This window comes from Punica granatum, chromosome 1 (assembly GCF_007655135.1).
Source record: "Punica granatum isolate Tunisia-2019 chromosome 1, ASM765513v2, whole genome shotgun sequence".
Classification (NCBI taxonomy): domain Eukaryota; kingdom Viridiplantae; phylum Streptophyta; class Magnoliopsida; order Myrtales; family Lythraceae; genus Punica; species Punica granatum.
The window spans coordinates 53,064,349-53,077,885 of NC_045127.1; the positions used below are offsets into that span (position 1 = coordinate 53,064,349).

General features: G+C 37.9%; 2 protein-coding genes across 4 annotated transcripts; both read right to left on the minus strand.

The window, feature by feature from the left end:
• On the minus strand, nt 1–4,679 carry LOC116214183 (probable mannitol dehydrogenase). The gene is made up of 5 exons (XM_031549518.1): nt 4,528–4,679; nt 3,967–4,080; nt 868–1,384; nt 625–778; nt 1–437 (listed from the first exon to the last, which is right to left on the minus strand). The coding sequence occupies exons 1-5, from the start codon at nt 4,623–4,625 to the stop codon at nt 235–237; spliced, it is 1,086 nt and encodes a 361-aa protein (XP_031405378.1). The 5' UTR covers nt 4,626–4,679; the 3' UTR covers nt 1–234.
• A 2,406-nt stretch (nt 4,680–7,085) lies between these two features.
• On the minus strand, nt 7,086–13,267 carry LOC116206051 (rhamnogalacturonate lyase-like). 3 transcript variants are annotated; one of them, XM_031538898.1, is made up of 17 exons: nt 13,021–13,267; nt 12,774–12,910; nt 11,113–11,203; nt 10,594–10,718; nt 10,433–10,483; nt 10,138–10,257; nt 9,931–10,050; nt 9,655–9,790; nt 9,363–9,533; nt 8,985–9,140; nt 8,760–8,866; nt 8,553–8,643; nt 8,308–8,449; nt 8,036–8,195; nt 7,832–7,948; nt 7,614–7,740; nt 7,086–7,496 (listed from the first exon to the last, which is right to left on the minus strand). In XM_031538898.1, exons 2-17 carry the CDS (start codon nt 12,872–12,874, stop codon nt 7,257–7,259), a joined length of 2,055 nt encoding a protein of 684 aa, XP_031394758.1. In that variant the 5' UTR covers nt 12,875–12,910; nt 13,021–13,267; the 3' UTR covers nt 7,086–7,256. The 3 variants fall into 3 exon arrangements, with proteins under 3 accessions (XP_031394758.1, XP_031394688.1, XP_031394837.1); XM_031538828.1 differs by having other exon boundaries at nt 12,774–12,915; XM_031538977.1 differs by having other exon boundaries at nt 12,774–12,901; nt 13,021–13,039.
• Between the last annotated feature and the right edge of the window lie 270 nt (nt 13,268–13,537).

Sequence of the window (13,537 nt, forward strand, 5' to 3'; positions counted from 1 at the left end):
TTAATAGGGAAAAAAAACCTTATTAATATATATCCAAGTAATAGCAACAATTAATAGCAACAATCCTCAATTTTTTGCCAAGTAAAACCAAAATCTTGAATAGGAATAATAACAAAAAAAAAATGAATACTTTCTCCTATGGCTGCTTCCTCAATTAAAGGCAGTCTATTATTATGGCAGATCACTTCAGTTCCACGAATTTATTTTGTATTGCCATCCCAGCAAAATATACGTCTAAGCCTCCTCGAGAGTTTTCCTGATGTCAATGACAAAACGATACTTGACATCGCCCTTGGCAAGGCGTTCCAGGGCAGTATTAACATAGTCGACTGGAATGACCTCTATGTCGGCTGTTATGTTATGCTTTGCTGCAAAATCGATCATCTCCTGGGTCTCCTTGATCCCCCCGACGCAACTCCCATATATACCATTCGCCCCTGTTTAACCCAGTAAAACCGACTGGTTATAGCACACATTTCTCTGTCAATTTCAAATTCCGTCTTGCAAATGATATAAAAGATGGTGAATTTTGATCAAACAAGGTCTCAAGCGACTAGCTGGTGCAGTAGATGAACTGTGTGCATTTCTCGTGCTTAAGTAGGGTGTCTGGAATGACTAATTTACCGAAAATAATGGGTAACGCGGGCAACTGAAGGGGCTTATCGGGTGCACCGACGATGATGATCTTGCCACGTGTCTTGAGCAGACCAATCAAAGGCAATAGAGAGTGCACCGCTGAGACTGTGTCGATGATACCATCCATTGTTCCTAGTGCACCCTATAACATCAAACATGTATCTATACATAAGTTACCAAAAGATATCTATATCAACTAGTAGAGGGTTTATCGGTTTTAACAATTATGACCTGTATTTGACTCATGTCCGTGCTGACGAGGAATGAGTCGGCACCGAGGTGCTTGAGAGCCTCCTCTCTCTTGCCTGGGGAGGTGCTGATGACTGTCACCTTGACACCCAGAGCTTTCGCAAACTTCACAGCCACGTGCCCTAGCCCGCCAAGTCCGACCACACCCACATGGACCCCAGGTCGGTCCAGCCCGTGGAACTTCAGCGGGCTGTAGACTGTGATCCCGGCACACAGCAGAGGTGCTGCAGCATCAAGGGGCAGGGCATCAGGAATCCTTAACGTGAAGCACTCTTCGACCACCATTATGTTGGAGTAGCCTCCGTAGGTCATGGAGCCGTCAGGGTACGGACGCCCTCCGTAAGTGAGGACCATTTGGTGGCAGTAGTTCTCATCGTGGCCGTGGCAGTTGTCACAGGAGCCACAAGACCAGATCAAGCAGCCGACTCCGACTTTGTCTCCGACCTTGAACTTCTCCACCTTGCTTCCCACCTCAGTCACTTCCCCAATAATTTCATGCCTAGCAGCATATACATGCGCATCCATCAGCACATTGCAATAATTATCGACGTCGGGTTTCACCAGTAATTTATCCATTGTTTATAATTATGATCGAGTGAATGATCTTTTATCACAGTACATTAATTCCTGATGCACGTACGGATATATAAGAAAATTGTTGGATATTATGAGAAGAGTTTCTATAACACGGTTAATTTGTGCACCACAAGACCATATTTTACGATTTGTGAGTTTCAGTTTATCTTTTTTCCCCTTTTTTTTTCTCCCTTTTCCAATTGACATCGTGCAATATGTGGACCAATTTTCATCATTCTCCAAGCTTTTTCAGGAGATTTTGCCCATACTAGACTTCTTTTTGAAAATAATTCACATAATAGACTTCCTCAAAAACTATTTCCTAAAATAGATTTATGCTAGTTTTTTTTATTATCTTTCTAGTCCCTATAACTTATTGATTTTTTTCTTTTAAATTCATATACAAAAAGCCTAATTTAGTTATTATCATGAATGAATTATTTACAAATTTGTTGTAAACATATCTTAAAATAAATTTTGCTTAAATCAATCTATAAGGTTTATGGATGAAACTACAAAATACATGTTAGAATTTTATTAGAGCTTTGTTAAATTAAAAGTATAGGAAACTAGATTGTCAAAATGTTATTATGTAGAATAAAAAGAATTACGGGAATATATATTTCTTTTTTCTGGATTTACAGGAATATATATTGACAATTTCAAACCAGTTGATAGAAAGTATGATTATAGCAAACTTAGGAGAGATGCTCTGGAATTAAAATTCTTCCCCTTAAAAAAAGTCATAACAGTGTACAAGATTATCATAATTAAGATGTATAATCTTCATATAATTGTCATACATAGTGAAAAATACACCAAATTTACAATAAATATGTTCTAAGGTATGCATGTACTAACTAAAACTATTCCCTATTGTTTTATTCCGATAGTTTAAAATTATTTCTAAAATATTGGATTCTCTATGTAAAATTCTCAATAGTATTTTAAACAATTTATAACTAGAATTTCTTCAATATTTATATTAATCAAATAGATTTTCTAGCTCACATACTCGACTTAACATAACTCTTAAAAGTTTCAAGAGAAATCTTTAGAATATAAAAGTTAAATTTAAATTGATGAGATAAATCTATTAAAAATAATTTATTTGAGAAATAATTACCAAAAAAAATTATTTGAGGAAGGGTCATAATAATAAAACAGATTTTTTAAAAAGGAATTTAGATGAAACAAATCAAAAGTTGTAGGACTAGAAGAATAATCAAAAGAATAGTATAAATCTATTTTGGAAAATAGATTTTGGAGAAATATATTATGGAAAATAGTTTAAAAAAGATGTTTTGTTTGGATAATAACTCCTTCTAGCAATAAAGGCCACTGGTCCACAGAGCAGCGCCAGTTAATACATGCACATGGCCAGTACGTATGGTCTAGAATTAATTATCGTCACTCTAGGGAGCAAAGGGACCCTCCCGTTTCTGCTTTTAATTGATGTTGATAATATTTTAATTTCTAGGATACATGGTTATCAACCAGACCAACTATTATGATTTCCATTTGATCGATTGATTATTTGGGTAGTAATTTTATGGCTTTGACACTTATGGATGGTAAGTATCTAAGGCCCTGTTTGGCATGCTGAGTGTAATGGAAAGGAATGGAATGAATTTTTGTATAGTAAATGTAATTATATTGAGAGAAAAATAATGATTTTTAGATTGAACTAGAGAATATAAAGGATTAAATTTAATTAGATAAACTAAATTTTCATGATATCACTTTATATATCATATGTTTAGATATATAAAGTTAAAAGATAATATATGATATATCTAAAACTTAATAGTAATGATGATACAATGAGCATTCCTTCAACATGATCATTCCATCATGTTGTAAAGAAATTTTTTTTCCCAAATGGAATGCTTTTTCTAACTCGTACAAGCGTCTTCATATAAAAAAAATGGAGTAGAAGGATGGATTTCAATTCCATTTTTTTCATTCCATTCGTGCGTACCAAACGTGACCTATCTTATGGCAATTACATAAGGGAGTTGTGTTCATGGCCAGGAATATGAGACTGTGAACCTATGGACGAGATCACTCCAACCCCTCGACCATCTTTTAAACTCGACCATAAATGATGATAGATCGGTGGGAAAGAAAACTCCTCAAATGGCCTAGGATTGACTATAAATCAAGCAGCTGCAAAACATGACCGTGGCCTCTCTGCAGGGTTGTCTCAGCCACCCTCGAGGTGGTCAAGACACAGGGTTAGTCGAGCCACGCGAAGCTTGAGAACTGTCTTGTTAAGATATTATGATGTAGTCTGCCCTTCTTATCGGGAGCAGGATGGATCACCGAACAAAATTTATGTACGGGGGCCTATTGTATAATGTTCCTCTCAAAACGCACCTAGCTAGCGTGGCACAGAATGAGCGCAAATCGATCGACAAGATTACGTGTATGACCATAAATGTTCCAAATGAAAAATTGATGAGAGAATTAGAAGAGAGAGCTGAAGAGTGAAATTGATTTTACCCAGGGACGACGGGAAATTTGGTCACTCCCCATTCATTCTTAACGTTATGGATGTCAGTATGGCAGATCCCACAGTATAGCACTCTGAACTTCACATCTTTGTCTCCCGTTGCCCTGATAAGAACAAAACAATTACAAATAAATAAACAATTCCATTCAGATCAGATCGAGAGATTAAATATTAAAATTAACGCTCCCAATTATTATTAGAAAATACAATGACCCTTTGAAATACTATAATTGGAATTGTTATAATTTTCCCAAATAAAATAATCATTCATCCCTTATCTCATCAGCAAATAGAGCAAAACCAACCAAAAATGGTCATAAATTTACTTACTAAGAGCGCAAAAAAAGAAAGGAACAACCTAGGAAAGCTTTGTTATCATCAGACCTTCTCTACATGCACGAGATTATGTGAAACAAATGTGAATCATCGAGATCGGGTCAGCTTGATAAAACATTTTGTACGATGAAAACATGAAGATTTTCTTCGTGTTTCCGAAAAATGAAAGGAAGAGGAGTGTGTTGGAATGGCTTTCTTTCCATTTGCGGTCTGACCTTCGGGAAAATTTGAAAGGAGAGAGGACTCCAGAGGCATCTCTGGCCGCCCAGCCAAAGGCTTTCTGAGGGTGCTCGAGCTCCGGGGACTTCGACATTGCCACTTGACTATTATGTGTGTAGATTCAGTGGGATCCTAATCGGTTTCTTATTTATATTTGGGGTTTTTACTCCAAATGGTCCATGGTTGTTTTGTCAAATCTATCGTATATTTTTTTGGTCAGATATATCTCATAGTTTACTTTTTGCATCAAATCTATCCCGACGTTATCTTTCCCTTCGACATCTAACGGTTATACTGACGTGTCACGTGAAGCGATAGTGGGCCATACTTGCCACGTGGGCACCGCGTCAACACGGCCGTTAGATGTCAACGGAAAATATAACGGTGTGATAGATTTGAAGCAAAATGTAAACTATGAGATGTAACTGACAAAAAAAAAATATGATAGATTTGACAAAACGCGTAAATCATTGACCATTTTAAGTAAAAACCCATTATATTTTTTCCCGGAAAATGCTTCCACGAGCAGTGCCACCTTGCTAGTTAAAGGAATAAGATGCAGGTGATGGAAAGACAAATGATCATGTACATATATATGGAAGAATTTTCTGGAGGGAAGCAGAGAGGATATTTGTATCGCGTAATCGGTGATCACGGGTTCACGATGAAACAAGACTAATGCCCGGACGCTTGACATGTTAGCCTAGAGTTCTTTAGGGAACATTTGGTTTGATGTAAGGTTCATAATTTACATTGTAAAATATGAATTTTGTATTGTATTTTTCAGCGTTTGGTTTAAAACTGACCATTATAATCACTTTTCTGAATTGAAATTTTATAATCATAGTCGGTAAAGACTTTACATCCTAAAACACGTGAAATTTTCATATTATAATGAAATTACAGTCGTAAGACTCACATATTTTCTCTCTAAAAGTAAATAATATATTATATTATCACCCATATTTTTTAGTAATTCAATATATTTACCAAATAAAATAATCTCACATTTCGTCCAACAATCCAAGAACAATGATCCCATGGTTAACTTTTCCCGACAATCCTCACACTTCCTAAATCAAACGCCCCCTTAAGTTGATGACAGGCATTGAAGATCCTAATATTGCCGTACCATAGAGATAAAAGGTCATGGCCCACCGACCATGACAATGGACGATGCTCCCGTTTCCTCCTTTCAATTTTTCTGACATAATAAGTAATGGGTAGAAGTGGCAAAATTAATTGGGCTGATTAGTTAGGTTTGTCCAATTAATAATATGGAAGGTGACTTGTCCCGAGACGTAGTTCATAAAGTAAATAGCCCTAGTCCTAGAAAAATCATTTTGTGGAGTTCCATCCGTTTTATGTGTACCAATCATATTCTGTGGTATAATCTTTGTCACGTTGGTGAGGGAACTTCAAGTCACAGAGCATAAAAAATCTACTTTGACATGTGGGGGAGACGGAGTTCAGAAGAAAACCAAAATGCATCGACCATGCAATTACAAGTTTCCTATGAACACGCTGTGTGTGAGCTTCCATGAGATATGCATGCGTCGATCTAACGATTATTTAACCTAGTATAGATGTGGACCGCAATTAGATAGTAGGCGCCATATAAACGTGAAGAGCGAGCGGCTTGTCATCTAGTCTATGATAAGGAAATAATTGTATAACATCAATTATAAGGTCTAAAATAAGTTCGATACCAACAAAAGTATTGGTTGAGTTGTAAACAACTCACTCCCGTAAGGAGAAGAATACAAGTTCGAATTCTGAGAAGCTCACTTGTTGGGAGGAAGAATAACCTTTAATACTCGATCACCCGACTGGATTAGTCAGACCCCATTGGGTTTCTGGATACCAGGGTACATGCCGAAAAAAAAAAAAGTTCGATTATTCCTTGGAGGAGGAAATCTAACCTTGGACATGAGCAGGAAGTAGATTCTCTAAAAATGTGAGGTTTGATAAGGAGAATTTGGGTCGTTGCTCTTGAGTCGTATGATCTGGCGCCATTACCCTTCGAGATACGACACGGCCTATCTTGTGGCTGGTTACTATCATCAATTACTTCGTCCGATGGAAATTAAGACATGGACTCGATTCAAAGGCGCCATCATCTTCTGGAAAATAGCTAGGATATGGTATGCAAACGTACTAAAAACATCAGAACGGAGAGGTGTGACGGATTTCTTTAGCAAACTTATAAGAGTAGCAATCATCGCTCGATCTACTCCTAATTAGAAATGTCTTTTAAAGGATAAAATCACCCGAAACATGCTTGAGGCGAACCATATATATGTTCTGGATCTTAGGACTATAATAAAATCATAGCTGATGCTGACTGGTGCTCCCTCTTCTCTTTTTTGGCTCTTTCATTGTCATCTTTTTAACTTTTTCACGGACCACATAACCTTAATAGCTCGGAGCCACTCATAAATATTATCACAGCAAGACAGGTGAACGTGAAGTTGATTTAACATGGCATGCAGCCTATTTATCATGGAGCGAGCTCTGGGCTGATTTTCCTGCCACTAGTAACTTTTCCATGCCATAACAATAAATGGTCCGTCCTTTCCACCGGAAAAGAAGATGATTAGCATTGCCTAATGCTGTTTGTCTTTCATTTGTAATGCACATCTAGTATGGCGCGCTCCTACATTTTCTTTGGATATTCACATTCATAATCGAAACCCATGTTATATGTACAGCAGTTCCTAGTAATTCAAATTTTGGGTGGTCCTTCTAGACGAATGTAGTCATACATGACTCCCTGGAAGGCGCCCTTGGCTTGGGCCTGAGTGAGGAAGATGGTGTTGTTTCTGGTACCAAGCAGGGAGCATGGCACCTGGATGCTGAATAGCCAGTATAAACCGTGGATCCCGTGCCTTGCAATGGCATTGTCGTTCCCGATCTGCCCAGTCGAAAAGTGCGCAGGTTCGATACTTGGATCATTGAACCGCACCTGGGAAACAAATAACTGTGAGTCAGTTTTCACGGAGATCAAATGAGTGACAGATAATGGCAGAGCCAAGTTCCCAACAGTGAGTTCTGAAATTGAGCCATCCTTAGCTACTCTTACTTGCAAATCAGCTTCATTGGCGGATGCCAAGGCGAGCTGAAGAGTATAGTTACCACTCTGACTAACTTCTTCGAGTTCGAATATGATCTGCCATGTAGTTGCCTTGTATGTCAAATTATACGTGTTCCTGGTTACATGTAGCGGAAAAATGTTAGAACCCATAAAACAGAAAATAATTGGAGCAAGTTCAAGGAGAAACAGAACATGTTAGCTCATACCTTGTAACGTGAGCAAAAAACCAGTCTCTACTATAATCGCTGACCCCTACAGCGTAAACAAGATCGCTTTCCGGGTATAGATCCATGTAACGCTCCCACAACCCATATTGCCTGAACCTGATGAGCACATTTGATGAATTAATTTTGCCGAGCGTAATGTTAGTATATATGTATTAACTTGAGATCAGTGCCAATCGAGCTAACTTGTCTTGAGTGCTGGTGGTGTACAAGAAGTTCGAGAGAGTCGGGTATGGTTCTGGCACAGAGAACTCAGAAGCTGTTCGGTCAGGGATTCCGATCTCCCACAATGTTGGACCCTGTCTTGGTGGCTTGTACACAAGAACGCCCAACTTGATTGCACACCCTGCATTCGGATCAGTTTTGTTCAATCATAACACTATCAGTATGGCTGATGAAATGAGACAACTGATAATAACGCACTAATGGTACAGAATTAGAGCTGATGGTTTCCATACCAGGGGTGATTATAACATTAACATCGTATTTGTAATCTCCAATGATCCCAGGCAACCAAGCATAAAGATTGTAGTTGCCGGGTCGAATCTTCTCGATGAAAAAACGGCCCTTCTTGTCGGCTTGAGTCCAGAATTGATAGCCCTGGATAAAATGAAGGGATGGAAAAACTAATTTCAGAGTTTGCTCAAGCTGTAATCCAGAACTTAATATAGGAAATACATATATGCCTTGCACCATATACGACCTTATTTTCTCTTTGCCATGACCCGGCCTCTCCTGGAGGCGCCAATCCGACATAAGCGGAGTCCCCCCACATGTAGTCCTTAGTCATGTATCTGATGGATAGGTTTAGATAACATTAATTAAATTTACTGACTGTGCTGTCTCAACTTTGCATGAAGAAACATTGCAGCAATTTCTCAATTGGTCTGGCAATTTAAAAAAGATTTACCTATCAGCTACCAGCAATTGCCCTGCAACAGATCCTCGCTCATCGGATAAAGGGAATGCTTGGAATAAGACAAAGTCATATGGCCAAGTCTCAGCTTCGTAAGCCATCTAACTAACATCAGACCGGTTAGCCCTATTCTTCAAGGACTAAAGACGTTTGCTGTTTTAACTAAAAGATTGAAACTTTATTATGCAATTTTTTTTATTTCGGGAACTTTGGTCTTACCTGCCCTTTAGCATCTTCCCACAGACTGCCAACGCCTCCTTCTGAGGTGATCGAGTTAAGGTAAACCAAAACCGGCCCAAAAACTTTCTGCCACCGATCCCCATTGCGAAATTTCATGCCAACTTCTTTCCCAGCATAGTGAGTGCTGACAAACATCTGTATGTACCAAACGTAAGAAGCACAAAGGAAAACCAAAATGGTACTCAACTTCGATAACGCAAGAATAGCGATTTTGTTCTACCATTCTGGTATCAAATTGGTGAGAGATTATGCTTTAGTAACACTCCATTCATGCTATTGCAACTCATTCCATGTAGTAACAGAATATTCTGGGTACTCGTAGTGCTGAGAATCACAATAGCAGGGATTGATACATACAGAGAGAGTGATGGGGCCGACGTGGGAGGTTAGGTCCTGCTTGATGGGCCCTGCTGTGCGGAACTCGTTGCTGGGTGTGATCATCCAAAATCCTACTGGCGGCTCCCCACATATCCATCCGTGCACTCTATTGTCTTTGTTCTCACAGGAATACTGATACTTGTCATCCACCTATACCACCCAGAATGATGGATACCATTAGTTCGACTAATCAGATAGAGATCATCAATATGAGGCAAGGGAATGAAAATTTTGGTCCACAAGAACCACCTATTGCTTCAACAGATTATACCTCTCCTCTTAGATCTTGATTGGTCGGATTCGTCAGCAGGACTGCTTCGGGGTAGGCAAGTGGCAGACCCGTCTCACGATCTTCAGGCATTGGCATAATCCTCTGCCTCTCATCTGATATAGCCATGTAGTGAAACCTTTATAATGGATTTATTCCCTTCATTAGCATCTCACATTCTTTTCTCAGGCACACGTTCAAAGCTTGATCTGAAGTCTTTACATAAAGTTACGAAAAGTCTCTGTGAATATGTAGAAATAGAATCTGATGATCGCTTACAGATCTTTTTGGAGCTTAAAGACTATCCTCACTTGATCCATGTCAATGTTGGGCCACCCTTCTGGGCGATCAAGTATGCCGTATGCATAAAATCCAGAAATCCCCCTCCGAATGATATACCTGCTCATGGACATCAGAAGTGCTTATCGGCACGCCTCTCCCATGTAAATGGAGACGGGAAAATCAGTAAGTTTGATTTCAGGGTACCTCTTGTCTATGTTCATGGGAGCAAAAGTCTCATTGACGGAAACATCCCAAGTCCGAACAAACGACAGCTCTAATAGGTCTTCATTTTCCGTTACCACCTCAAATGTTGTTCCATGTACCCTGCAGTGCAAGGTAGTTAGTTCTTAAGGAGCTCGAGCAATCCAGGGTGGCAACTAATCCAAGTGGACCGTCTAAATGTCAAGGCTCTCATATAGGGCAGTGACATATATATCTGTCATGGACATCGCGTTAAGGGACGGTATTATGCTAAAGCTAAAAGGAACAGTTTACATACCTGTCGAAGGTGATATTTTTGCCTGGCCAGTTCCATACCACATCCCAATACCTAAAGGTGACTCAATACACAAAGGTAATAGAACGACCGTTAGAGATGCTTACGGAACTAGGAATTTTGGCAATGAACGAATGAATTTATACAGAAATAGTAGCATATACCCTCTATCGAAATCATCTCTAAGAGTCTCAAGTAAATTGTCAATTCCATTATATCGTATGCCAGTGACATCCCCACCCGGGATTGATAGATTGAGTTGGAACAGCCCATTATCAACCACCAACACCTGAAACACGTAGATAGAATTCAGAATTCCATGGTCCGTGACATGGAACAGTATCCCGACTGTTGGATAATTACTCGAATAATGATTACTTAAAATGACCATAGAACATCCCCGAGCGGAGCCAATGTATTGGCAAGGGGGACAATAACTTTGAATTTTTAAAAATTTTACTCCAAAATTATGTTTATTTATGAGTTTTTTTAATGTAAAATTAGTATTTTGCTCATCTGAAAAAAATATTATATATTATTTATATCAAGTAACATTTTTGTTCCCGAATAAAAATCCTGGTTCCGGCCTGGAACATCCTTATCAGTCCCTCGCTTTCGCTTCCTGTATGAAAATTTATATATTCCAAAGTAAAAGAAAGAAGATGTGGTGCACAACTTTTTACCTGCTCCGAGCTGTGCACCCGCAACTGGACCCCAACGTCAACAAAAGCCGTGGAATTGCCCTTCCCCAAAACTTTTCTGCAATATAAACACCTACAAAAAAAAAATTTCACTAATTCCAATGTCATGCAACTTATTTTTTTCGTAATTAATTTATGAGTATGCACAATAATAAATCAAGTTTATCAAGAAAAATCCTCCTACTTGTACGTTGTACCTACTCTCTCCCTTAATAACATCAATCAATCAATGATTCTTTAATGTTGTTGTTGATATTATGCCCCCGTATCCCGTGCAAATATATAGCAGGGAATTTTGGGCACAAATAGTAAAAGAATACATCAGGAACCAAAAAAAAGAAAAAGAGAAAGCAAGGGAAAAAGTTTTCACATGCCTTTTTTTTTTTTTGGAAATACTTGAAATTTGGTAATAATAATGATCTGTTCTATAGTAAAATAATGTTCATCTTAGTGGATCCCTTAATTGCAATTTGATATATTTGACTGGCTGAAAAGAACACCAGACTAATTAATGCATTATCTATCAAAAAAGACTAATTAATGCATCTCGAGAAATTATAGACTAAATAAGTAAATTGATGGTAACTGAAAAAAATAAGTAAAATTGATTAAAAAATTATGAATAAATAATCACTCCATTTTTTACTAGATAAACATATCCTTTTCCTCTCACAAAGAAAAGAACAACATATTTTATGTTGCAAGTGTTTGTATTATTATTGAAAAATAGAGTAAAAAGGTAAATTGCACCCCTGCTTTTTAACATGGAATTTATGGAACAAGATTGACTAATCATAAATGGGATTTTTGTATTGCGATATACATAGGGTAAGACTAGAGTGTTGACCCGTGGAAATGAGTCAAAAAAAATTAATTTTTTTTTAAATTGTGATTTATATTTTTATGAGTAGAATATAGAAGTTTACGTCCTTCCTATTATTTAAAAGTAGTTAATTTATAGAGAAAATAGAAGTTTACATGTGGGAAATAAAAAAAAGGTTGGGGAATGATAAAAATAAGAAAAAAAAAAGTAAAGGGAGATAAAAGGAGAGAATTTGAGAATTGAGAGAGAGAAAGAAAAGTGGAGATATGGATAGATAAGAGAACATCTGAAAAGATAATTTTATTCTCTAAGTTGTTTTGATTTAATGGTCATAATTTTTTTTTTAAAATCATCGACAATGGACATTATCGGAACCGAAATATTAGACAAAGTCTTTTTCTTCTCACTTTTGTAGCAGTATAGATGCAGACAACCTGACAGTAAAGAAGAACGGATGGAAGCATAGAAGACAAGGACAGCCCCACTTGCTTTTTTTGGAATTCTTTCATATATTCTAAAAAATATAAGATCCTTGAAAAATAATTTAATTCCAAAAGAAATATCTCCCAAGAAATGCAAAAAGTGTAATTCCCTAGAATAAAATAAAAAAAAAAAAAAGAAAAAGAAAAAGAAAAACATTCTCGTGAGTCCAAAATGACCATGTCCTTGCTTTCTTTTGTCCTCAGTCATTCATATCTTAACACACCACCACATATCAAAAACAGTTTAATGCAATTATTTGAAACCTACTAAGCAAAGTTGATGACAGTACTATATGATTAAGTAAATTGGCTTGAGGGAGAAGAGATGAGCCAAGAACCTAGGAGGGCTCTTCCCAGAAGAAGAAGAAGCAGACATCATCAGCAAATGCAGGAGGAGGAGGAGCAGTCCCACTGATCCCCATTGTCTCCAGCAACACATTTTCCTATTCCTCTCTCCGTCTTGCTGCTGTTATGTCTTGTCTTAAAAAAACCAACATGAGACACCCACAATTCATAAAAGGAACTGAAGGTTTAATTTTTCATGATTACAAGAATGAGACGAAGAGAGAAAAGCATATTACATACTTGTTAAAGATGGAATGTGCATTTGTTGGGGGGGAGGGGGGGGGGAGCTCAGCCTCTGCCTGTGCCCTGCCTGACCCTCAGAGGGACTGCTAGTGCTTCACAGTCAGCTCAGAGGAAAAAGAAACTGAGACACAGAAGAAGAAGAAGCTGGAGAGACATATATATATATATATATATATATCTGTGTGTGTGTGTGTGAGTTTAAGGGGAAATGGAAAAGGCAATGTCATGACTCAGAAGGGCTTTCCTCTGCGTCGGAAATGATGTGAAGTCACTCACTTTACTTGTTTCGTTGGGATTCTTAGGGAGGGGCAGTTACAATAATTGGGAACTCAGAAGTCATCTGGAAACTTTTTAATTTTTCCTGATTAGGTCGGCTATAATATACTGATCGTTTGATTTTTGGAATCCAAATGATCTCACGTACTGCCATTAGTAGTAGTTGCTCTCCCTACGATCATTGACGAACCGGGTTGATGCCAAAATTTCAAGGAGGCTTCGCAAATGCGGCCTTCCA